Genomic DNA, 24295 nt, shown 5'->3' on the forward strand with positions numbered 1-24295 from the left:
CAATCAAAATGTTTGGAACTTCCACAAAGTAATGGCTTTTGTTGCTGGTAATCAACATCCTGGTACCCAACTGCACAAACGGTACCGCTTGGTGGATGACTGTTTTACTGATGTCTGCAAACAGCATCTCTCACATTGGTCACCTTGTGATACTCAATAAAGTAAATGTATTATGTATGTCGGTATTGCTTCCCCACAATGTCATATGCATACCATCTTTCATGTGGTTTTGTTTTTTTATTTGGTTTCAATTTGGTTCCTTTAATAGACTGACCTCTCTGCCTGCACGTTGTGCTAATAAACAGAAAAAAAACACACACTTACCAGGTTTTTGGCTTCTCTTTCTTCTTTAACCCAACCTGCACTCCATCATCCTTTCATCTAATGTCTTAACCCCTGATTGGCCCAATTCTATTCCAATATTTTCCCTTTTGGGTAAGGATAGTAATAATGGATAGTCATCCATGCTGTACAACTACATAAGACAACAAACACAAGCTAAAACGCTCAGCAAAACTGTTATTTTATTCATGGACAAAGTGGACACATTGAGACCAGCGTATGTCATTAATATTTACACAAAATTATTAAATGTAACCTGGTTTGCCAATCGTTATTCCTCTACTGCTAAAAGTCACTGGACAAGAAGCAAAAACTGCAAAAATAAAGCACCCTTTCTATGGTAGTCCATTGTTTGGACCTTGTTTGGTCAATGAGACCTTCATAAAGATAGACCCATGAAGCGGACTGGCAACTTATGGTGATGACTGGTGATCTCCCTGGTGAATTTCAGATAAACCGATTGGTCAACACGAAAACATGTTTCCCTTAACCTAAATGCTTCTTCAGTGTCAATTAATTAAAGCAACAAACAAGGCAAGTTAAAATGAATGAGAATCCGTCCATCTTTTACCGCTTAGCTGAGGTCGGGAATGAGCAAGGAACTTTGTCCAGATTGTTCCAACGGATCCCGAGGCGTTCCCAGGCCAGTCAAGAGACATAGTCTCTCCGAGTCTTCACCAAGGTCTTTTACCGGTTGGACTCGCCCTGAACGCCTCCCCAAGGAGGCGTCAGGGAGGCATCCTGACCAGATGACCCATCCACCTCCTCCGCCTCCTCTCAATGCAGAGGAGCAGGAGTTCTACTTCGAGTTTCTTCACCTTATTTCTAGCCAACCTACGGAGAGAATTTTGGCCACTTGATCCCGGGATCTTGTCTTTTCACTCCCAAAAATGTGCAAGTGTTTAACCTAATGTTCAGTTCATAATGGTGGTCTCCTTTGGGCTTTGGTTTAAGGTTGGAGTTGGCGCTGCAATAATATTTGATTAATCAGTGATTAATTAGTTTAATCTGCAACAATTTTTTCTATTCAAATAATTATTTTTTTAAAAACACCCTCTGGGCTTTGGTTTAAAGATGGAGCTGCAATAATAATTGATTAATCAATTTAATCTGCAACTAATTTTGCTATTCAAATAATTATTTTTTAAAAATGTAAACATCCTTTGGGCTTTGGTTTAAGGTTGGAGTTGGAGCTGCAATAATAATTTATTAATCAATGATTAATCCATTTAATCTGCAACTATTTTTGGTATTTAAATAATTATTTTCAAAAAAATGTAAACATCCTTTGGGCTTTGGTTTAAGGTTGGAGTTGGAGCTGCAATAATAATTGATTAATCAATGATTAATCAGTTTAATCTGCAACTTTTTGCTATTCAAATAATTATTTTTTTAAATGTAAACATCCTTTGGGCTTTGGTTAAGGGTGGAGTTGGAGCTGCAATAATAATTGATTAATCAGTGATTAATCAGTTTAATCTGCAACTATTTTTGGTATTCAAATAATTATTTTTTTAAAAATGTAAACATCATTTGGTTCATATTGATTTGGCTCGTCTACGCCCTAACCCATTACTCAATTAATCGAAGCTACAACCTTCAGATGAAGAAAATAATTGTTGGAGTTTGACTTGGGGTTTGGGTTATAGAGTTGCAATTTGAACAGCATACAGTGGAACCTCAAAGATGGAACAAAATCTGTTCCAGAGTTGAGCTGTTGCCTTTGTCTTTAAGCAACATTTGACTTAACTCGGAACTTAATGGTATTTTTCTTAATTAGATTATCAAGCTTTGATACTAATTCTTATTCTGGAAAGTGGTGAAAAAACAAAACGTAGTCCTATGATGTCATGCATGCAAGTTTTTCAGGCATATTTCCCCCCCTAAATATTTGTCCAATTCTCATTCTTACAACTTAATCTCCGTCGTCTAAAGTCTTTGTATATTTCTCACGGCCTGCATGTTTAACTTGAAGTTAAAATGCTGGAGAAATCTCCCTCAGATATTCACAAAGAAGGTTTAATCCTCCTGATAGGGCGGGAGGGAACCTAAAAGCCACCCTGAATGACTTTTCAACTGACTGACTTTGTCTCCAGTGGAGTTGTGGGTTCTACTTGAGTGAGTCAGTGCATGTCCTCTAGTGTTTGCCTGTGGGAGGTTTTGAACTTGGGGAAAAAAAATTACTGTTTGAAACAGAAATTTTTTCTTTAAATATTCCCATGCAACCCATTAAGACACCACAAAAGATAGACGCGGAAAATAAGTTAACCTCCACCTTGTTTTTCACTGATTCATGTCTGTACTCAACATACCATGCACACTCATGTTTGGAACTCATGGCATGTAGTTTACAATTAGTGTTGAGTTGAAGTGTTTTAATTCCTGCATCCCTGAAGGCAACCCAGAAAAGGCATAAAAAATAAAAAAAGATGGTGGTATAATTCATGCTAAGTGTTTAGTTGTATTTTGTGTGCACTTGTTTGCTTCATCTGTTGCATTGATTGACAGGTACAGACTGTACAGTACCAACCGGGGAAAGTTAAATCAGCTTAAAAGGAGGACAAAAAAAAAAGTGATCCGTGACAGAAGAATTCTGAAACCCACGGCAGCTTAAAATGCAAATTTGAGAAAACCAAATGACTTCCATTGGAAATCCTTTTGCTGCTGCTCAGCTTCTTAATCCTGAGAGGAAAATCTTAACAAAAATCGAGGTGGAGACGACGGTCAAGAGTAGCGTCAAAGCTGGTTTTCTGTTTAGCATCTTTTCATGCATTTGCAGGCATGGGAGGTGTGGAAGTTAAGATCCGACCATGATTGTCTACCAGAAAGGCACACACACTGTAGGGATGCTGTCAATAAGACGTGATGTAATTCAAAACAGTGGATTGTGATGTTGTGGGGCTTAAGGCACCCTCACTTTTCTCTGCTTTTTAGGAAAACACATTAGATATGACAAGATTTAATCCCAGCAGGCATGGCGCTTGAGACAGCTTCCATGCAGGTTGCCAGTGTTTTTCCAGGGTAGGAAGCATCCCCCATCTTACAGGTAGCTTTTGCCCAACAGTATTCGCACATAAAAACGAAGAATAACTCAGACAACCCATCTATGGCTTTCTTTTTTTAGTGCGTTCTAAAGATATAAAAACAGCTAAAAAAAAAAAAAAAGAGGCAGCTCATTAACTTAACATACCAAATACTAGGGGTGTGTACGAAAATATCGATACTTCATTCCATGATACTGTATCGATATTAAATAGTATGCTAATGGTAATGGTTTTATTTCATTTGAACATGCATCAAATTACAATTGAATGCATCCCATAATCAATTCACAGTTCCACATGTCCAAAAGGAGTAGGAAGAAGCAAAGCTTATTAAATCCTACCCCTCCATCTGGTACTTTTACAATCAGTAACTGTTACATTTGTTCACTTCCTGCTTTCCTAATATAGTTTAAGGTTGTTGTTTTTCTTTTTTTTTCTTTTTTTTAGTCCCGTACCAAAGTACGAGGTGATATGACCATACAATGACATAATGGGTACCATAGTAACTGTCAATATAGTGATATATATATATATATATATATATATATATATAGCACATGATGACTGGTTGAAGACTCTTCATCCTTGTATTTAGCAAACATCAACTGCTTGTATTGTTTCTTGAATTGGCTCATCGTTGTGCATTGTTTGAGTTCCTTACTCAATCCATTCCATAGTTTGATTCCACATACTGAAATGCTATGGCTTTTTAACATAGTCCTAGCATATAAGTGTTTCAAATGTACTTCTTCCCTGAGATCATATTTCTCCTCTCTTGTAGAGAAGTATTGGATGACATTTTTAGGGAATTGGTTATTTTTAGCCTTATGCATTATTTTAGCTGTTTGAAGATGAACTATATCAGCAAGTTGAAGTATTTGTGATTTTACAAATAAGGAGTTAGTATGTTCTCTGTAGGCGGCATTATGAATTATCCTTACTGACCTTTTTTGCAGTGCAATTATTGAGTGGAGATTGCTTTTATAGTTATTAGCCCATATTTCCACACAATAAGTAAGATATGGTAGAACCAGAGAGCAATAAAGAGTGTTGAGTGATTTCTGATTGAGAACGTAGTTATACGATTTCAGAAACCCGAACGCACCTCGGAAAGAAAGTGGAGTAACCGCACCGCGCACTGCATGGGGGTGAGGACTCGGTGGTCGGGTCTTCACCTGTGGGGTGAATAAAAAGCTTTCCCACGGCATTGTATCGATCGCGTCTGGACCGTCCCATTATCGATTTAACGACCTGTAATATTAAGAGTATTCACAGACACGTAAATAGATCCTATCCTAGATTGCTTGGGTATTTCTTGTGGATTTCATTGTGATTAAACCCAGATGTGCCTTAACAGGATCAGCTCCGAAAGGGTTGAGCTAAATTTGGTCGGATTAAACGCAATTAGGCCAAGCTTTGACTTCCCAACCAAGCAGGTCAGTGCTTTACTGAGGGTTGTGTTCCTTCTTGACATTGGGTTCAGCTAAAACTAGGAATGTAAAGGCACTCGGTGATAATTGTTCGGTACTTAACTTGGTTTTAAGGTCTCGGTCGGGTACAGTAAGAGAACACAACACATTGACTGTGTTTTCTATGTGTATGTACTATGTGGCATGGATGACTTCATACAACGGCCAGTAATGATGGACACAGTAAGCGTAAAAAGCTGCTGATTCAACGTGATTCTGACGAGGGGATCAACAGTAGAGCGCACGATTGTCCTTTGGAATTGCAATCTGTCCCTTTAGTGAAGCATCATAGCGTGCCCGTGGCAGCCCCGTGACACAAGGTGCGCAGTGTCTGTCGCAGCGGTAAGACCGAGGCAGAAGAGCAGTGTGAGGCTGAGGTCAACTGGAGGACATTCAACTCTCCTGCTGGCTCATCCCAGATTAGACTGTTTTGGCAAGCTAACCAAAGGGCATCCGCAGGACTGCAGTCTATTTGTGGTGGGGATGGGTTGCCGGTTGGATGACATAATGACGAATAGTCGAATTTGCATAATTGGACGTGATGGTTCCAGGTATATTATAATGTATTTATTTATGAAGAGCAAATGGGCATTGCCGAATCAAAGATGCCCTATAATAACTTTACTACACAAGACCGACCATTTGTAGTCATTGTTTGGTTATGATATGGCATGCTTATGTTATGGAAATACATTCAATGGTAGCTATGTGGGGCTTGGTTTGAAATAGCGGAGCAGGAAGAGGATCAGTTTATGATCCAAAAAGCAAGCATTTTTAAAATTCTAAACTCATATAGGTACTTGTTTGTATATTTCTTCTGTATACATTTTGAGTGTTAAGTTGTTGTGTGATGAGTTTAGCATTCTTTGTAAGACTTATATTGAATTGAATGACCTCCTGTGATTTCCAATGGGTTGACAAGCTTGTTGTGAGTGCACGGATAGCTTGTGATTGGCTCCTTCCAAAGACAGAGTTATCGTTTCCTCACTGACTCGCAAGCGGCACCATATTTAAATGATTCTAAAGTAAAGGAGATGTCACAAGATTAGCACTTAGCCATGAAATAGCAAGACCACCCTACAAGCTACAACGTTCAAAGTAGCTTTTGAAATTAGGGTACGCATTTTCAAGCATAAAACTGCTCTAAATGAACTAAAATAAAAATACAGGCCTTACCAGGCTTGATCGCCAATGACAGGATTTTATTACTTCATAATTATTTATCTCACAATGGGCACAATAATTACATAACGATGCCAATAACAGTCGTCATTATTATCCTCATGATGACATGGGCTACTGGTGTGGCCGTTTATTGTAACAAACAAGTCTCGTTTTCTGATTGTAAATGTGAATATAGGGGTGTTATATCATGTCTAGAAGTCTCTAATAATGTTCAAACATATTTTAAGGTCAGGTTTTCTATGCTCAACTATGTATATATTTCATGTACTATATCTAGAAGAATCATTATTCATGGAAATTCAGTTATTACGTTCAGTTATTCATTCATTCATTTTCTACCGCGTGTCGTCACAAGGGCCGCAGGGGTGCTGGAGCCTATCCCAGCTGTCTTTGGGCAAGAGGGACTGGTCGCCAGCCAATCACAGGGCACATATAGACAAACAACCATTCACACTTACATTCATAACTGTCTCCACACAAATGGCCGGTGGTGGAATTGAACTTGGGTCTCCTAGCTGTGAGGCCTGTGCGCTCACCACTCGTCCACCATGCAGCCACGTTCAGTTATTACGTTGAGTTATTCATTCATTCATTTTCTACCGCTTATCCTCACGAGGGTCGCGGGGGTGCTGGGGCTTATCCCAGCTGTCTTCGGGCGAGAGGCGGGGTACACCCTGGACTGGTCGCCAGCCAATCACAGGGCACATATAGACAAAGAACCATTCACACTCACATTCATACCTATCTCCACGCCGAGGGCGGAATTGAACTCGGGTCTCCAAGCTGTGAGGCCTGTGCGCTCACCACTCGTCCATCATGCAACCACGTTCGGTTATTACGTTCGGTTTTTACGTTCAGTTATTACGTTCGGTTATTACGTTCAGTTATTATGTTCAGTTATTACGTTCGGTTATTACGTTCAATTATTACGTTCCGTTTTTACATTCAGTTATTACGTTCGGTTATTACGTTCAGTTATGTTCAGTTATTACGCCGTTATTCCCAATGCTGATCATCTGTGAAGGCACTTTGTGGTTGAGAAAGGGATAAAAAGCAGGAGCCATTTTGTCCACCGAATGTCCTTAAATTTTGTCTTTAGCGTGATCTCAGCTCAGCATCCGTCTGCCTCCTGCTTTAATTCCGCTTCAACAATTCCAAAAATATGTTTCTCCAAAGGCCCATCCATACAGTTGATGTAAAACTAGAGGATCACATGCACCATCTATCAATCACTGACCGTGTCCAATGTGGGCTTCTACGTCTTTGTGTTGAGACGGACAATAAGATGCTTTTCATGGCTACTTTGCATGTGTGGTTTAATGGAAGTGTTTGTGACTTTGGTTGGCATCCTGTCTGTTCGCCTCACTGTCATCCTGCGGATGCTGCTGGGAGAGGGTTGCCGTCGGCGCCTCCCTCCTCTCTTCTGTCCTCCTCCCTCATCTATTGCTTTCTGCAGATTGTCATTCTTAAAATCCTCGCCATGTAGCATTGTCTGCCCCGTCTAAGCATCATCCTCCCCTGACGTTTTTAAACCCGAAATAACCTCATGGACTCGACCAGTCTGGGGTCTGAGCCCTGCGTCTGGATTGAGACTGGGTACGGTTGAATTGAAGGGCATGTACTGGAGGGGGGAGGTACTAGCGGCCACGACCCGGGACGTCACACCCAGCCCAGACTCCCTGGCCGCAATCACTCTCTTGTTTATGTGTGTGAGTGCAACTGGGGAGTTCAAAGAGTTAGTAGCTCGGACAGCTGAGCGCTGGAGACTCAGACACAGGCACTGACCCGCTCGTAGGGAATATCAGTTCAATAGAACGGGGACATCCTCTGGGAGATCCTTATACAGGTGAGAGTGTGCATTGCTGGGGGGGGGGTCCATGTGTTCATGTATTGGGATAAATAGTCAACTGAACCTGATTGTATATTTAGAAATGTGTGTGTTTGTACAGAATCATGTTTTAAGTGTTGTCCGTTCTGTCGTTACTGCAGCTTGTAAGCCAACCACAGGGGGGCAGACATCAATGTTGCAACCGGAGAGTCAGGGAGACAGGAATTCTCACAAACTCAACCAGCAGCAGGTCTTAGCGGCGGACTTCTTATCCGGTATGAAAGAAAAGTTTCTTTTCATTTAAAAACAGACAAATTCACACATTTTTCACACATTTTGTTGGGTTACATTTCCATACGTTTTGGTTTAAATCTGACCGAGCCGTGACCGCTGGTCCTTGGGGCTGAGCTACTGTGGAAGCCGACAGGCTCTCTGCTATCAAAACAATTTCCTCGAATGCATGCATGCATGCGCACACACACAATGAACAGCATGTCTCCAAGGATAAACTATATGTAGAAAAGAAGAACCCTATTTATTTTGAAATATCCATGGCACAAAAGATCTAAAGATGCTGAACTCAAATCAGTTTCACCTTACAACCAATCATCTAATTTGCTTATCTAATACATTTCATGACATCTTTTCCATAGGACAAGACTAAAGAGTCTATACTTTGATACAATTTAGTCAGCGTACAGCTTGTGTAACAATAGCCACGTATACATGGATAACAATTACAGGAAATATTCCGATTAGTTGGAAGAAAAATCACGGGATAGGAAATACTCTACTGTGAGATAATTCAGATCCAGATTGTTTGACATTACTGTCTACTTTAGTCTTGTCTTATTGCATACACAATGACATTGGATATGAGTCACTAGCAAAGACTAAGGCATTAGGCCACGTATACATGGACCCAAATATTCCAATTCCATTCAGGTTATTTGCTCAAACGGAAAGAATGTAACCTTTGTATACACCTCATTCCGAAAGAAAAGTGCCAATCCGAATGAATATATAATCGGATTCACAGGGGTGGAATATTCCTTTCCCCAATCCGATTGAGGTATCTTGTACCCACTCAATCGGAAAGTTGTCAGGGTGCGTTCTTCTTTGTGGTGTTTTTCTTCTTCTGTTGTTTATTGGCGGTTGGCAAGCAGCTTTCGTGTGCATTAGCGCCATCTGTGGAACAGAATCTAAACCCTTCTATACGCCATTCACAAGTCCAGCTTTATTAAAAAAGAAAATACATATCTATATAAAACATGTGACCAGCTTAATTATAAAATATTATCAAGATGAAACTTTATCTTTTCCTGTTCCCGGGTGCGTTCTTTCAGCGAATGCTGAGATATGACGTAACACGCAGATCGAGACGTTCTTCGATTTAAAAAAATGGAGTCGAGCAATCGGCACTGGACTGCTAAGGAAAGTTTGTTTCCTTAGCACTAAATTCCAAGACTGGACGAAGGAAAAACTGGCAATACGGAGTTATTCCAACAAGTGAAATAAAGTCGGTAGTCGGAAGTCGGTATCACGTGATGTTGGTGTTTACGCCCCATTGACTATTCTGGTTGATTATAGCGGCGCATGTAGACACACGATTGGAATATTCCTTTCCATGTATACCATTGCTTTCGGAAAGGTCATTTGGAAAGAGAAAAACTTCTCATGTAAACGTGGCTGTTGTGAATTCACTGCCCCGTCACAATAATTCAACTCACACCTATTAAAGGGGACCTACTATGCTTTTCCACTTTTCTGACCTATAAATGTAGTTAGAATGTTAGAATTCTCGTGTTAAATAATGCCAAAGTTTCAGATAATGAGGTTTACGCATTTGGAAGTGAGCCCTGAAAGAAGTTTGGGATGGCTCAAAACGCTCGGTTTGTGATGTCACAGAGGAGCGGACTTCCTTATATAGCTGTGGCTGTAAGTCAGATAAGCTCTCTGCTCTCCGCCAAGCTCTACTTCTGTGTTTATGTTGCTAGCCATGGCTCGTGAGGGAAAACACATTTGTTTACAATTTTACAGTTCCTAAGTGCCTACCAGCAAAACAAATGCATTTTAATCTATCATCGACATTTCACGCTGGACTGTTTTATGAACATGGGCCAGTATGCCGCTGGACTAGCCGACAAACACCTTTCTAATGTCAGTTGGTCGTGTGGAAGAGTCAGAAGAGCAAGCAGTAAGTAAGTAATGGAGCAAGCGCTTGTCTGTGTAGCATTATAGAGTGTGCATACATGGGGTGGGGTTGCTAAAATCCATTTCCCACCAGAATTAGTGTCCCTACCCGAGTTTTTTTAAACACTGGTTGTTTCGCAAAACACATTAGACGTTACCGATGGTGTAGAAAACCTAATGCTAAAATGCTAAAGCTACTTACCATTGAGAGACGTCTTGAAGTAACCTTTCTTGAGATACTTCGGACTGTCCAGTCTCTACTTCCGGATCGTATTCGGGATCCACCACATCTGGCTATGCTAAAAGCAGATGTTTTAAAATGATAAATCACGTTTATTATCAACTACTATAAAGTTGGGTTCTCAGCTAGCGGCACAACAATTCATTTTAAGCAGGAATGTGACCAATTACAGTGGGGCGGGTGCGCCTGGAGGCGGGCCGTGGGTGAAATATATTAAAACAGACTGTTTTCGCAGGAAGCACAAAATCCAAGGAAATACAGCTGAATAGGTGCAGATTCCGAAAGAACTCGAAGGCTGGTGCTGGTTGTCATGTTTAACTGCTCTGTAGGAGTTCACAAGTCAATACAAAGGGCCGAAAAATGAGCATAATAGATCCCCTTTATAACTAAATTGCTGTCAAAAAAGTGAGTTCACCCTGCACCTTAAAACTGTGCTAATTGGGCCTCATCAGTCTTTTTCCTCCCTGGTATCACATTGCTTTTAAGAAAAATACAATGAAAAAATATATGACAATATTTTACTTTCAGAAAGAGAAAAACTCCTCATGTAAACGTGGCTAATGTTACGTTCCCTTTTTTGTTTTCTATTATTCATGTCAAGCTCATTCCTTTTGTTCCTTTGACTTGTCCTATGTCTTCCATCTTCTTTCTTCCCTTCTTCCTTCCTCCTCTTTTTTTCTATGACTGCGTCCTGATGTTTCCCATTTCCTGTCAGCCTCCATGGCAGGTTATTCTGACCCTCTGACCTCCCTTTCCGACCCACTCCAAATGATGCATTCAGGCCTGGCGTTGGGAATATTCTCAGGTATCTTATAAGTGTGTATCAGAAGCGCATGAAGGGGTAGGATTAAATAAGCTCTGCTTCTTCCTGTAAGTGTGAACATGATGTTGTTTGATTTTTTGGAATCATGTTGAAAATATAGTCGATTCCGAATTCAGTCCCTTCACTAGATTTGTCGTTTATTTGGTCTGCTTGTCGATATCATCAATGTCTTCTTTCTCAGGTTTCTCCCAGCCTGCAGGCCCAGGAGTGAATATGGAGGTTGGGTCGACACCCCTCCAGGCAGCCAAGCCTCCAGGTATCGCCGACCCTCTGCAACCCTCACCAGGGTCAGACGCCCCTAAGATGCCCCACAGCCCCATGCTGCCTGAACCACAAGCTCCTCGCAGCTCCTTGGACCTGTCAGCAGGTAACGCATGCGGATTGACACACATTGCTGGTGCTTGATTGGCTAGAAATATGTTTTATTTCGCTATTTTATTAAGAGCTGTAACCAATAGGACTATTTCTGCAATGCGATGCGTCATAAACAAATGTGCGATTTACTCCACTGGAGGCATTACGCAGATCAGCTGTCTGTCTTCTTTTCGAGAGCGTCTTCCTCCCGCACGCACACCAGCTCAGATCAGATTTAATCATGCAGCTTGAGGTCCATTCTGATTTGATGCTGTCATGTATAGGGTGTCCAACTTTGCAATGGCCGCGGGTGCTGCCTCCATGTGTTTGCGTGCCGGATTATGTATTTGTGTTTATTCTACACTGGAGAGCTTTCTGTGCTTGTCGCTGTCTCACTGCACCGTTGCACGCTTGTTATCCTCAAACTTGATTTGAAGGTCACCTTGCAGGAATGACTCGACACTTGCTGGATTCTTATCTCGTACCCGACTTACAGGGGTGGCCCAAATGCAGGTCCGGGGCCACTTTCACTCATTTGTTTTGTCATCTATAACAGCTATTTTTTTACAATAGATTAGCATATAGTGACCTACATTGGATTGGTTTAGTGTATTTAATTTACATAATGCACCGAGCACATACATTTACATTTTTTTGATGTTTTACATCATTAGAAGAGAATGCTTCATGCTGTCAATTAAAGTTTGGTCACAAATACTTGGGAAAGCCAGAAGAATTAACTGATAGCAACAATGTTTAGATTCAGAATTTTAGCATTAGCATAGCATTGAGTATCTTATTACCTGTGGTACAATGGAACACATTCATCAAGTCCTGGTCCGCCGTGTTTATTTTTTTTAGTACTAAAATGTGACTCGCTTGAGTCGTGAAATCGGTCCGTTTATGTTGACATATGGTGTCATATTGTTAACTTCATTAAACAAACAAAAAAAAAACAGTAAAAATGGGAACCAAGAGCAATAAAAATAAGAATAAAGACAAACATTAGGAGAATAAAGTCATAACATGAAGAGAAACACTAGTTTAAAGCTGTGCTATTTTGAGAAACGAAGTTGCAGTTTTAGAAACATTTGGGTAAATGTTCGAATATTATGATAATCAAGTCAGAATATGAGAATGACATATTCATACCATAAAAAAATAACAAAAAGATAGAAGAAAAAAAAACGATATTTGTTAATACAAGCGTAAAGGTGACTATAGGGGTGTTATTTCATGTCTAGAGGACTCTAATACTGTTAAAAAATATATATAAAAGGTTATAAAGAGGTTGATGCTCTGTGAAAATATTTGATTTACAAATAAGGAATTCTTCCTGACTACGAACAGGTCCGGAATCGCTTAACCACGATACACAAGGGATTACTAGTTTTACTAGTACTTTACTTTACTTTACTAGTAATTACAAGGGATTACAGTAATAGCTTTCATCATCATGTTCATTTAAAGTCAGCCCAATGTCACAATCGAGTCTAATATTATTTCTCAATTTCTTGCCTCTCACCCCAAGTCAGCTGGGATAGGCTCCAGCATAGCCCCGCCACAGAGAAAATGATGGATTGGTTGGAATATTCTACTGAAATTTTTAAATGTATTTTTTACTTATAATAAATTTACAGGGCTGCACGGCGGTCGAGTGGTTAGCGCACAAACCTCACAGCTAGGAGACCCGAGTTCAATTCCATCCTCGGCCATCTCTGTGTGGAGTTTGCATGTTCTCCCCATGCATGCGTGGGTTTTCTCTGGGTACTCCGGTTAATTTTTAATAATAATAATCAATTTTTAGTTACAATAATCCCTTGCTAATCATGCTTAATTGGTTCCAGCCCCATTGTGATGAGGTCATTTCCGTAAAGTAGGATAAATGGAATGTTTTCTAGTAAGACCATCACATTTTTTTTACATTAGAGCCCTCTAGACATTAAATAACACCCCTATAGTCACCTTTTCATTCATATTACCCAATATAGTTAACATAATAACAGAAAATAAGGCTTGTATGTGTTGCTGTAAATGTGTTCCAACGCATGAGGGGCTGAGTTGGAGGAGGACAGGAAGTGACATTGAGGGACCCGAGTTTGATTCCACTCTCGGCCATCTCTGTGTGGACTTTAAGTTTACTTTTTGTATTTTCAAGATATTTGTATTTATTTTTTTGAATTAACAAAACTTTTCAATGATTAATTATGTATTTTTATATATTTATTAATAAAAACAAGGCTGCACAGCAGTCGAGTGGTTAGCACGCAGACCTCACAGCTAGGAGACCCGAGTTCAATCCCACCCTCGGACCATCTCTGTGTGGAGTTTGCATGTTCTCCCCATGCATGTGTGGGGTTTTTTCCGGGTACTCCGGTTTCCTCCCACATTCCAAAAACATGCTAGGTTAATTGGCGACTCCAAATTGTCCATAGGTATGAATGTGAGTGTGAATGGTTGTTTGTGTATGTGCCCTGTGATTGGCTGGCTGGCCACCAGTCCAGGGTGTACCCCACCTCTCGCCTGAAGACTCGTCTAAAAAAATGTTGACATTGTTTATGTGACTGGTTAAATAAAAAAAAGTTTGTTTGTCCAGTCATATTTTTTCATTGTTTTCTTAAAATGAATGGTGATTTAGTTGTTATAGAATAATAATAACATGAAGAAAGTGTTTTTTTTTTTACTGAAACCTCCCTATCTTCCCCCTAAAGAATCAGCCTGACACAATATGGTTGGTCATAGTCCCCAGTGCTGATGAGCGTTCCTCTGTAAAGCTCCTGAATTTACAAGAAAAACTAAAATGGTTCTTAAGTCTTAAGTGAGTGACGAACGCGCATTGATGATGTAAGCGATTCCTCGAAGCAGAAATTTTTTTTTACATTTTTTGTAATCGAGGTACTGGAATTATTGGAATAATCTCCCTACAATGTACTTAGTCTGTTTTTAATTGACAGTTACATGACCAAAACTGTAACATCTAACCTGATTCCTCCATTTCTGAGCTTGTCCTAATTATCGTGCAAAGGCAGCAGATTTCTGTAGGCTTTTTCTTAGGTCTTCCAGACCCCCAGAGAGCCTCTGTCAAGCGCAGGTTCTTACCGATGCCCCACTTACTTGTGGAAAATGAATGTGTGTCCGTGCACTACAGCCCGAACTAAAACTAGAACAAAGTGGGCCAGAGTGAGACCTACATTGTTTGTTTGACAGTTTATCCTTTCACTCTTGGTTTTTATGGTCGTATCCTGATACTGCTGTCCTGTTTCCTTTCTGCATACATGGAAAATGTATTAATACAGCACTGTCTTATAGTCTTATAGTGTATGAAATAATGTGCAGTGTAATACTGTTTGGAATCAGTCATTTTTTGTGCTCATAATTAGGGATCGACCGATATGTTTTTTTTTCAGGCCGATACCGATTTTTTTCCCATCACCCTTAGACGATGACCGATTTTGCTTAGGCCGATATTTGTGGCCGATACTCAATTTACATGAAAAAATGACAATGATAAGAAATATTACCGGTCTCAAGTTTAAACAAATATTTATTGAAATGTAAACACTGAACATTCCTGGGGTGGCACGGCGGTCGAGTGGTTAGCGCGCAGACCTCACAGCTAGGAGACCAGGGTTCAATTCCACCCTGGGCCATCTCTGTGTGGAGTTTGCATGTTCTCCCCGTGCATGCGTGGGTTTTCTCCGGGTACTCCAGTTAATTTTTAATAATAATAATTAATTTTTTGTTACAATAATCCCTTGCTAATCATGCTTAATTGTTTCCAGCCCCAATCGTGATGAGGGAATTTCCGTGAAGTAGAATAAATGGAATGTTTTCATAGTAAGACCATCACATTTTTTTTACATTAGAGCCCTCTAGACATGAAATAACACCCCTATAGTCACTTTTTCATTCATATTACCCAATATAATTAACATAATAACAGCCATAATATGGCCAATTATTCAACAATGAATATGCATATTTAAGGAAGTGGGCTGCACGGTGGTCGAGTGGTTAGCGCGCAGACCTCACAGCTAGGACCGGGGTTCAATTCCACCCTTGACTATTTCTGTGTGGAGTTTGCATGTTGTCCCCGTGCATGCGTGGGTTTTCTCCGGGTACTCCGGTTTCCTCCCACATTCCAAAAACATGCTAGGTTAATTGGCGACTCCAAATTGTCCATAGGTATGAATGTGAGTGTGAATGGTTGTTTGTCTATATGTGCCCTGTGATTGGCTGGCCATCAGCACGGGGTGTACCCCGCCTCTCGCCCAATGACAGCTGGGATAGGCTCCAGCACCCCCGCGACCCTCGTGAGGAAAAGCGGTAGAAAATGAATGAATGAATGAACATTCCTGGTTTTCAGAGGGGGAGGGGTACCGCGACTGCATGCGTTGCAGGGTCTTCCGGCAACACAAAGCTGCCCGGCGGATGCCTGTCTATAAATCATGCGGTGGAAAAATATATCGGCGAACCCACGCATGTATTGGCCGATACCGATTCAAGTAAAGAACGCAAATATCGGCCCAATATATCGGTCGATCCTTACTCATAATTTTAGCCTCAAGCTAACAATCCCTACTTTTTAAACTCTTCCCTCTTCACCCATAACAAGGTGCTTTAGGTGACTGCTGGCCGGACCCGAGCGGATGCCTCTCGGCAGACTTCCCTTTCACCCCCAGTGTCACCTCTGTGATCAGTCGCCACGCTAACAGTCTCGCAATGACCCGTGACGACGCAACAGATACCTGGCCCAGCAGAGAAAGCCCCGCCTACGCCGGAGGTGACGAACGGGACAGAGAGGAATCGGACAGAAAACAGAAGAAGAAGAAGAAAAGGAGACAGAAAGAAGAAAGTTCTTACGAACACTTTGAAAGCGGCGCTCACTTTGATGTGCAACCGCAGGGAGACAACACCACTTCGGCGGAGATACCCTACCAGAGGACTGACCCAAAAAGTGGAGAAGGTGGCTGGGAGGAACAAATTTGGAAAAGCGGAGGGCGAAGTAAGAAGGGGAAAAGCAGAAAGAAGATTCCGGAAGAGTGGGAGGTGTCTCCTGAGCAATTTACTTCGAAAATTACACAAGATGTGATGAATGATCTTGGAAGTCCAGCTCCGATGAGCATGGATATCTCATTCCCAGACACAGAACCCAACCAGACTTCCTGGAAAAAGGAGATATTCACAGAAGAAGACCAGATCCCTGCTCCGCTATCCCATGATCTGTTATCTCCGGAGACCGTTTCCATTAGTCCACTCGTTCTGAACAGCGAGTTGAAGGCCACAGCAGCTCCGTTCACCATGCCCTCGTCCACCTGCTCTGGACCTGAAGGATCTTTGGGCATCTCTCAGAGTCCCGATGAATCATTCGAACTGCTGATCGATACGAGAAATGCTGACGTGGTTGACAGCGGGATTCAAGCAGTTCCCGACTTGGATACCTCGGCTTTTAGCCTTTCTCCGCAGCCCAACTCCAGCCTTTCCCAAGACGGTGCGGTATTAGCATCCGCCCCGCCGCTATCACCTTCAGATGCGTCATGGCTCCTCAACAACTCGAACATGAGCAGCAGTAATGAGCTGTTCGACTTCAGCGACATGAGCGCTCCAGGTCAAGGCCTAGCGTTCGACACCCCGAGCCCGGCCCCGTTGCGATCCCCGAAAACCACAGCCCAGCAATTCCAAACCAAAGAGAACAAAAATGACCTGAAAGAATCCAAGTCACCCGTTAAGAGTCCCACATCCGTGTCACAAGAATTCCCAAGTATCAGCCCATCTTCCTCCCCGTCGGTCAACTCTCCTGGAATTCCAGGATCTGGTCTTAATCCTGCAGCAAAGCCCTTCTTTCCCAGTTTTGCTGATTCCATGGAACAACCAACTGCGGTTTCCCCCATCATGGAAGGTTGGTTGTGGATGAGATATAAGTTGATAGAGTTAAACTGACATAGTTTAGCGTTATGTCATATTTCTAAGCATACATGCTGATGTGTTTATGAACTAAAATCATGATATAGAGGATTTTTGGCTGTTTGTGTGTGACTAATTAACTCAAGGCTGCGGAATGCATTGGAATTCTTCTAATTAACCGTGTTTCTGATGGCAGGTCTGATGCTACTAACCAGTGAAACATACTTTTTTCTTCCCCTCTCTCAGTGTCACTACTTAGCTGTCATTTCCACAACCAAAGCAACCTTTCGGTGTCCCGTGGATGTGGATACCATTAATACATTGCAGTGTTGTTGTTATTGTGGGCTTGGATGTCATTGTTTCTTCTCTCCTGTGTCTATTAACTCTCTTTGTCTTCTCTCACAGCCTGATTCTTTGCAACTGATAAAAAAAAATATAGTCTTTTCCGGTGTGATATTATACACTTAAATACTTAATTTTAGATTAACTGAATTTTTTATGTGAAATTTTCATGTACTTTTGTGTCTCTTTTACTTTGCATGTCCTGTATCTGCTGCCATGGACTCATCTGCCTTGTAGGTGAGTCTCCCTTTATTTTGTTATTTCTGGTTATCCCATTCGGTTGTTTATGATTTTGAAGTGTACCGTAAATTCTGGTGTATAAGACAAACATGTCCGTATCATAAAATGGCATATTGTGGCATGCACAAGTCAGTCTCAGCCTGCCAACCCATTGGAAATTGCAGGTGGGTGTTACTCAATCATTGGTCAATGCATTTTGTGTGAACAAAAGAGGGAGGCTGATGTCATTGCAGCACCCCAATGAATGTGTTGCTCAGATGCAATGCATTAAGGGAGAAATTGATATTCTGGGACTGTTTACAAGTAAGTGGTGAAGTACCAATTTGGCACCAGTATCAGATACTATGTGAACGATACTCAACACTACATGTGTTATACCCCCCGACCCCATCAAGTGGGTCTTATGGGCTAATATAGACTGATTAAAATAATGGAATGATGAGTTTACCTTTTCTTCAAAGCAAAATAGTTTATTATAGTGTTTATCTGAATGATCTATAAAGATGCAAAAGAGGGATGCTGATGTCATTGCAGCACTCCAAAGAATGTGTTGCTCAGATGCAATGCATTAAGGGAGAACTTTATGTGTTGTTTTATTTATTTCAAACTCGTATTGGTACATGTTACACCTTTTGCTGTGTGATGAGTTAGATAACACTGGGAGTCAGACTGTTATATTGTTATACTGGTATATATATAATGACTTCCTGTGGGTTTTCAGTGGGTTAACATGCTTGTTGTGAGTACACCGGCACAGTATTTAAACAATTGGTCAAAGTTCTGATATTAAAATTTAACCATAAATTAGCCACACCATTGTATAAGCCACGGGGTTCAAAGTTTACAAAAAAAGTAGCTGTTTATACGAAATTATGGTACATAACAAAACTTAACTAAAGCAACTGTGTAGCCTAAATTCATTTACCACAACTAGTAAATGTGCTGTGTGTTACAGTGGAAACATTAGTGTTTATCTGAATGATCTGTAAAGATGTAAAAGAGGGAGGCTGATGTCATTGCAGCACCCCAATGAATGCGTTGCTCAGATGCAATGCATTAAGGGAGAACTTTGTGTTGTTTTATTCATTTCAAACTCGTATTGGTACATGTTACACCTTTTGCTGTGTGATGAGTAAAATAACACTGGGAGTCATACTGTTATATTGTTATGTTGTACCGAGACCCTTATTTACACTGTAGTTATTATTGTATTTATATTATTTTTGTATTTAAATTGATATTACAAGTACTGATTAGTGCATGGTGAAGTACCAATTTGGCACCAGTATCAGATACTATGTGAACGATACTCAACACTTACATGTGTTATACCCTCCGCCCCCGTCAAGTGGGTCTTATGGGCTAATATAGACTGAATAAAATAATGGAATTATTAGTTTACCTTTTCTTCAAAGCAAAATAGTTTTATTATAGTGTTTATCTGAATGATCTATAAAGATGCAAGGTCATTTCCTTTGAAGACTCCTAGCCGTTGTCTCCCAATGGACTATAATAAGCACAAAATCGGGCCTCACCAGTCAAAAAGCATTGCTGAACATGGCTGTTAAGCTTCTTAGCGAATAAGAAGACTTATTTGGGCCTAAGATACACTTCTAAAGGCTTTTGGGTTACATACTACAGTATGTAAGGGAGCGCCAATATTTACCAAATCCGGATTTACATGTAGAATTGTGTCTTTCTGTTGCATTTCAATGTGTGCATTTGTGTACCACAGCTGGTTCTGTCCTTTAAGTAATTGCCAGTGTCTCTGGGTGGGTCTTTGTCACTAACACAGCTATTTATGCCTTACATAACATGGCTGGAACAATGGATGGACTCAGTGAGGAAGCAGTAAAGATTGCTGACAAAAGAAACAACGTTCAGTTACATAAATTCAGATAAGGGTCTACAAGCGGTGTCAAACTAAAAAGAAAGATGGAAGGGTTCAATTCCGGTGATTAGCATGTGAAACCGTCACATCACATAGACTTCCACGCAGGCAGAGCAGAGTCACCAAGATACTTCAAATATGAACAGTTTTCATTCAGCTATTTATAACTCATCGTGATGACTGAAAATAATTTTAGAACAGAAGATTGGTCCTCACTGGCAGCATCTCATTCACCGTCATATCCATGCATTTATTACATTCTATTTTAATGTATTTAATACCTGGGATTTGATAGCAATCCAAATATGGGCGTTCTACAAAACCTAGATTCACTGTCGTCAACACGACAGTCCACTACTTGCTCTCGACATCCCTCAGGGAGCCTCGCCTGCCAGGGCAAGTTGGCTGCACCGTTCCGGTTCTGTCCGCTGACAGCCGATGCCGCCAGCAAGGCTTGCTGGCATCATCCATTAGCTCGAGGGGGGGAGCGATCACAATAACAAGACTAGAGTGTGCCATGCTTTGGACTTGATGGATTACTATCTTTCTATTCATTTTCTAGAAAGAAAGTCCCCCAGCAACTGTCCTTCAGGTTGTGGTTTGTTTTGTTTTGCAGTCCCAATACACAGTCAAAGGCTGCGATTGGTACAATTAAGGAAGTATTTTACTGTCCTTGTTAAGTACCATAAGCCATTTTAAATCTTAACTTTGCTTTTGGCTCATTAATGTGATCCAGGATTGTATGCAAAAATCAAAGCAGGGTCACTGTCCATGGTGCTGAACTGAGGGAGGTAACTTCCTGTACAATCGTGATGGGAAACTAGATTCCTTTTGCTGACTTGAGTTCTTATGGGGGGCTGCACGGTGGACGAGTGGTTAGCACGCAGACCTCACAGCTAGGAGACCAGGGTTCAATTCCACCCTCAGCTATCTCTGTGTGGAGTTTGCATGTTCTCCCGTGCATGCGTGGGTTTTCTCTGGGTACTCCGGTTTCCTCCTACATTCCAAAAACATGCTAGGTTAATTGCCGACATGGCACATGACAAAATATTTTTTCCCATTGTGCTCTCCTGTCTGCATACATACAAAATCCATGTTTATACAATTATTATGATAAAAACAAACATATTTTTAATTTTTATAAATATATAAATAACCATAAAAATTTTATATTATTTTTTAAGTTTACTTTTTGTATTTTTAAGGTATTTGTATTTATTTTTTTGAATTAACAAAACTTTTTGATGATTAATTATGTATTTTTATATATTTATTAATAAAAACAAGGCTGCACGGCGTACGAGTGGTTAGCACGCAGACCTCACAGCTAGGAGACCCGAGTTCAATTCCGCCCTCTGCCATCTCTTTGTGGAGTTTGTATGTTCTCCCACATTCCAAAAACATGCTACGTTAATTGGCGACTCCAAATTGTCCATAGGTATGAATGTGAGTGTGAATGGTTGTTTGTCTATATGTGCCCTGTGATTGGCTGGCCACCAGTCCAGGGTGTATCCCGCCTCTTGCCCGAAGACAGCTGGGATAGGCTCCAGCAACCCCCGCGACCCTTGTGAGGATAAGCGGTAGAAAATGAATGAATGAATGAATGAGTTCTTATGGGATGGGGTGAGTTGGTAAACGAGTTAACAGAGATGAGTAACCATCGTGAAACTTTTTTTACTGCGTGTTTTGAAAGATTTGGTCATCACTCCGCACATTTCTGCTATTCGGGTTGATATTTAAGTATATCTCTCAACCATCTGTTGTCGTTATTCTATTTATTTGCCCCATTATGTTTTTTTTACCTAAAATGTATATAATAATTCTTTGCCACTTTGCACTTCAAATTTCTTGGATTCACAATATTTTAAAACTTATCAATTAATAAATAATCACTATTTTGTAGTGAAATATGGCCAATTATTCATCAATGAATATGCATATTTAAGGAAGTTTAATGTTTTTGCCTAATAAAGCATTTTCAAGCGTAAAACCATGTTCTAACATGGGATATTTACACACCAAAAGACACACAGTAAACCGGCCCAGAATTCTTCCTACACTTGCTGATCCCAGCGACACACGTTAACTCCTATGAGTGAGATTTTTTTATTATTATTATTTTTTAATTAGAGTTCAACAGCTACTGCAGTCCAAGCAGAAGCTGTAGTAATTCTACACTTGATCAAACTTACTTGAGATTTGTCAGATCAAAACATGCAAACAAAGCATCCACTTCACTGATTAAATTCACTACTTCTTTTGGTAAAAAGGTAAAATATTCCATTTATGAATGAAGAATCGTACTTCACATAAATTCCCTTTACGGTCGCTTTGTAAGGAAATAACTTACTTTGGCAAACAAGGGATTTCTGTATTTCATATATTAAAGAAGAATAACTTTTTGTGGACTGAGCAACATTTGTGCTTAAGACAGTCTGAGCGAGGGTGTTTAACCAAGACTTGTCTGAAGAAGACAATTCGGAACCGCGTAACAAAGAACATACTCATTTGCCATTTTGTAGTTTGCCTTGTTAACTTGATTTCCTCACGGATCGGAAAGCAGAATCTCTGAAATTCCGAGATTACTGGATCTACAGAATGAGCTGCTTCAAGATCAGTGGTGTCAAAGTCATTTCAGTTGAGGGGCCACGGAGTCTAATTAGATGTCAAGCCGATAAATAACAACACGTCCATGTTTCCTTTGGTTTTAGTGCAGATAAGTATATTAGTTTAAGATTCAGTGGAACACACTTAAGTCGGTAACCTGTCTATGTTGACTAATTCATCAAAACCTGGTCCAAAAGTGTCCGCTTCAGTTGTTAGCTTCGTTTAGCTGGACAAATGCTTATGTCATCGTGAGTCAGCCAGTCCAAGCCATGTCAACTCAAATCGGTCCCACTGAAGCTTTTCATAAAAAATGTATACTTACTGTCTTTTATGCATTTTTTTCACTTTTAAATTCATCCAGTGGGTTATACTGAACCCCCCCGAGCGGACCGGTTTTGGCCCACTGGCCGTAAGTCTGACACCCCTTGTCTAGATCAAGTATAGCACGAGGGCAAACTGTTGTTCTAAAATTACGTTTAATAGACACAGACAAGAATTGCCTCTAGTGGAGGAGCAAGATTGTTATCATGAAGACATACTTTATTATTATTATTATTATTACCGTTGCTGTAGAAACGAGACATTTTAACTGCACGGGCAACACAACTGGTGGTCAAATATATATATTTTTTTCTTTCAACCCGACCGCTTGCTCCCAAAGACGTATTTATACATTTTTTCCTGGGCACAAAGAGGTGATGATGCAACTCTACAATAGAAGAGAGCATGTTTGATGCAGTTTTAAGACGAAAAAAGGACCACTTGTCTATGTTCTAGTGCTGATTACTAAAGAATGGGAGAACTTTATTGACAGTTACTATGGTACCCATTATGTCATTGTATGGTCATATCACCTCGTACTTGGGTATGTGACAAAAAAATTAATTAAAAAAATTAAACAAATATAAAAAATATATTAAATATGTAATATTATATAAATAATTATAATATATATAATAATAATTAATAAAATAAAGTACAAAAAATTAAAACTTCAATTATATTGGGAAAGCAGGAAGTGAACAGTTACTGATTGTAAAAGTACCAGATGGAGGGGTAGGATTTAATAAGCTTTGCTTCTTCCTACTCCTTTTGGACATGTGGAACTGTGAACTGATTATGTGATGCATTCAATTGTAATCTGATGCATGTTCAAATGAAATTAAACCATTACCATTACCAAGAGTCTTGAACCAGTCATGATGTGCTATATATATCACTGTATTGACAGTTACTATGTACTTCGTACGTGACCAAAAATTAATAAATAAATAAATACATAAATAAAATAAAATATAAAAAATAAATAAATAAAAATTAATTAAATAAAGTTTCAAAAAACTCTTAAATTATATTAGGAAAGCAGGAAGTGAACAAATGTTACAGTTACTGATGGAATGGATTGAGTAAGGAACTCAAACAATGCACAGCGATGAGCCAATTCAAGAAACAATACAAGCAGTTGATGTTTGCTAAATACAAGGATGAAGAGTCTTCAACCAGTCATGATGTGATATATATGTATATATATCACTATATTGACAGTTACTATGGTACCCATGGTCATATCACCTCGTTCTACAGAAAAAAATATTTTAAAAAATGTAATTAAAAAAATTCAATTTCAAAAATTAATAAAATAAAGTAAAATAAAACTAAAATATTAAAAAAATAATAATAATAAATAATAAAATAAAACTTAAATTATACTAGGAAAGCAGGAAGTGAACAAATGTAACAGTTACTGATTGTAAAAGTACCAGATGGAGGGGTAGGATTTAATAAGCTTTGCTTCTTCCTACTCCTTTTGGACATGTGGAACTGTGAACTGA

The 24295-nt window shown here is 40.0% G+C and overlaps 1 protein-coding gene across 14 annotated transcripts in view; it reads left to right on the forward strand.

Moving 5' to 3' along the window:
- Nucleotides 1–24295, forward strand: part of LOC131109179 (uncharacterized) — a 95217-nt gene that overhangs the window by 40919 nt on the left and 30003 nt on the right. For 7 of the 14 annotated variants that reach the window (XM_058060870.2, XM_058060872.2, XM_058060876.2 and 4 more), the window contains 4 exons: nucleotides 8030–8143; nucleotides 11018–11107; nucleotides 11307–11492; nucleotides 16095–17378. In XM_058060870.2, coding sequence (XP_057916853.2) covers nucleotides 8030–8143; nucleotides 11018–11107; nucleotides 11307–11492; nucleotides 16095–17378 — 1674 coding nt within the window. Of the gene's footprint in view, nucleotides 1–7653; nucleotides 7887–8029; nucleotides 8144–11017; nucleotides 11108–11306; nucleotides 11493–16094; nucleotides 17379–24295 lie in introns of those variants that run through there. The other 7 variants (XM_058060875.2, XM_058060878.2, XM_058060880.2 and 4 more) reach the window with 5 other exon arrangements.

The sequence above is a fragment of the Doryrhamphus excisus genome, linkage group LG5, assembly GCF_037039965.1.
Source record: "Doryrhamphus excisus strain RoL-2023G ecotype Guam linkage group LG5, RoL_Dexc_Guam_v1.1, whole genome shotgun sequence".
NCBI classification, from domain to species: Eukaryota; Metazoa; Chordata; class Actinopteri; order Syngnathiformes; family Syngnathidae; genus Doryrhamphus; species Doryrhamphus excisus.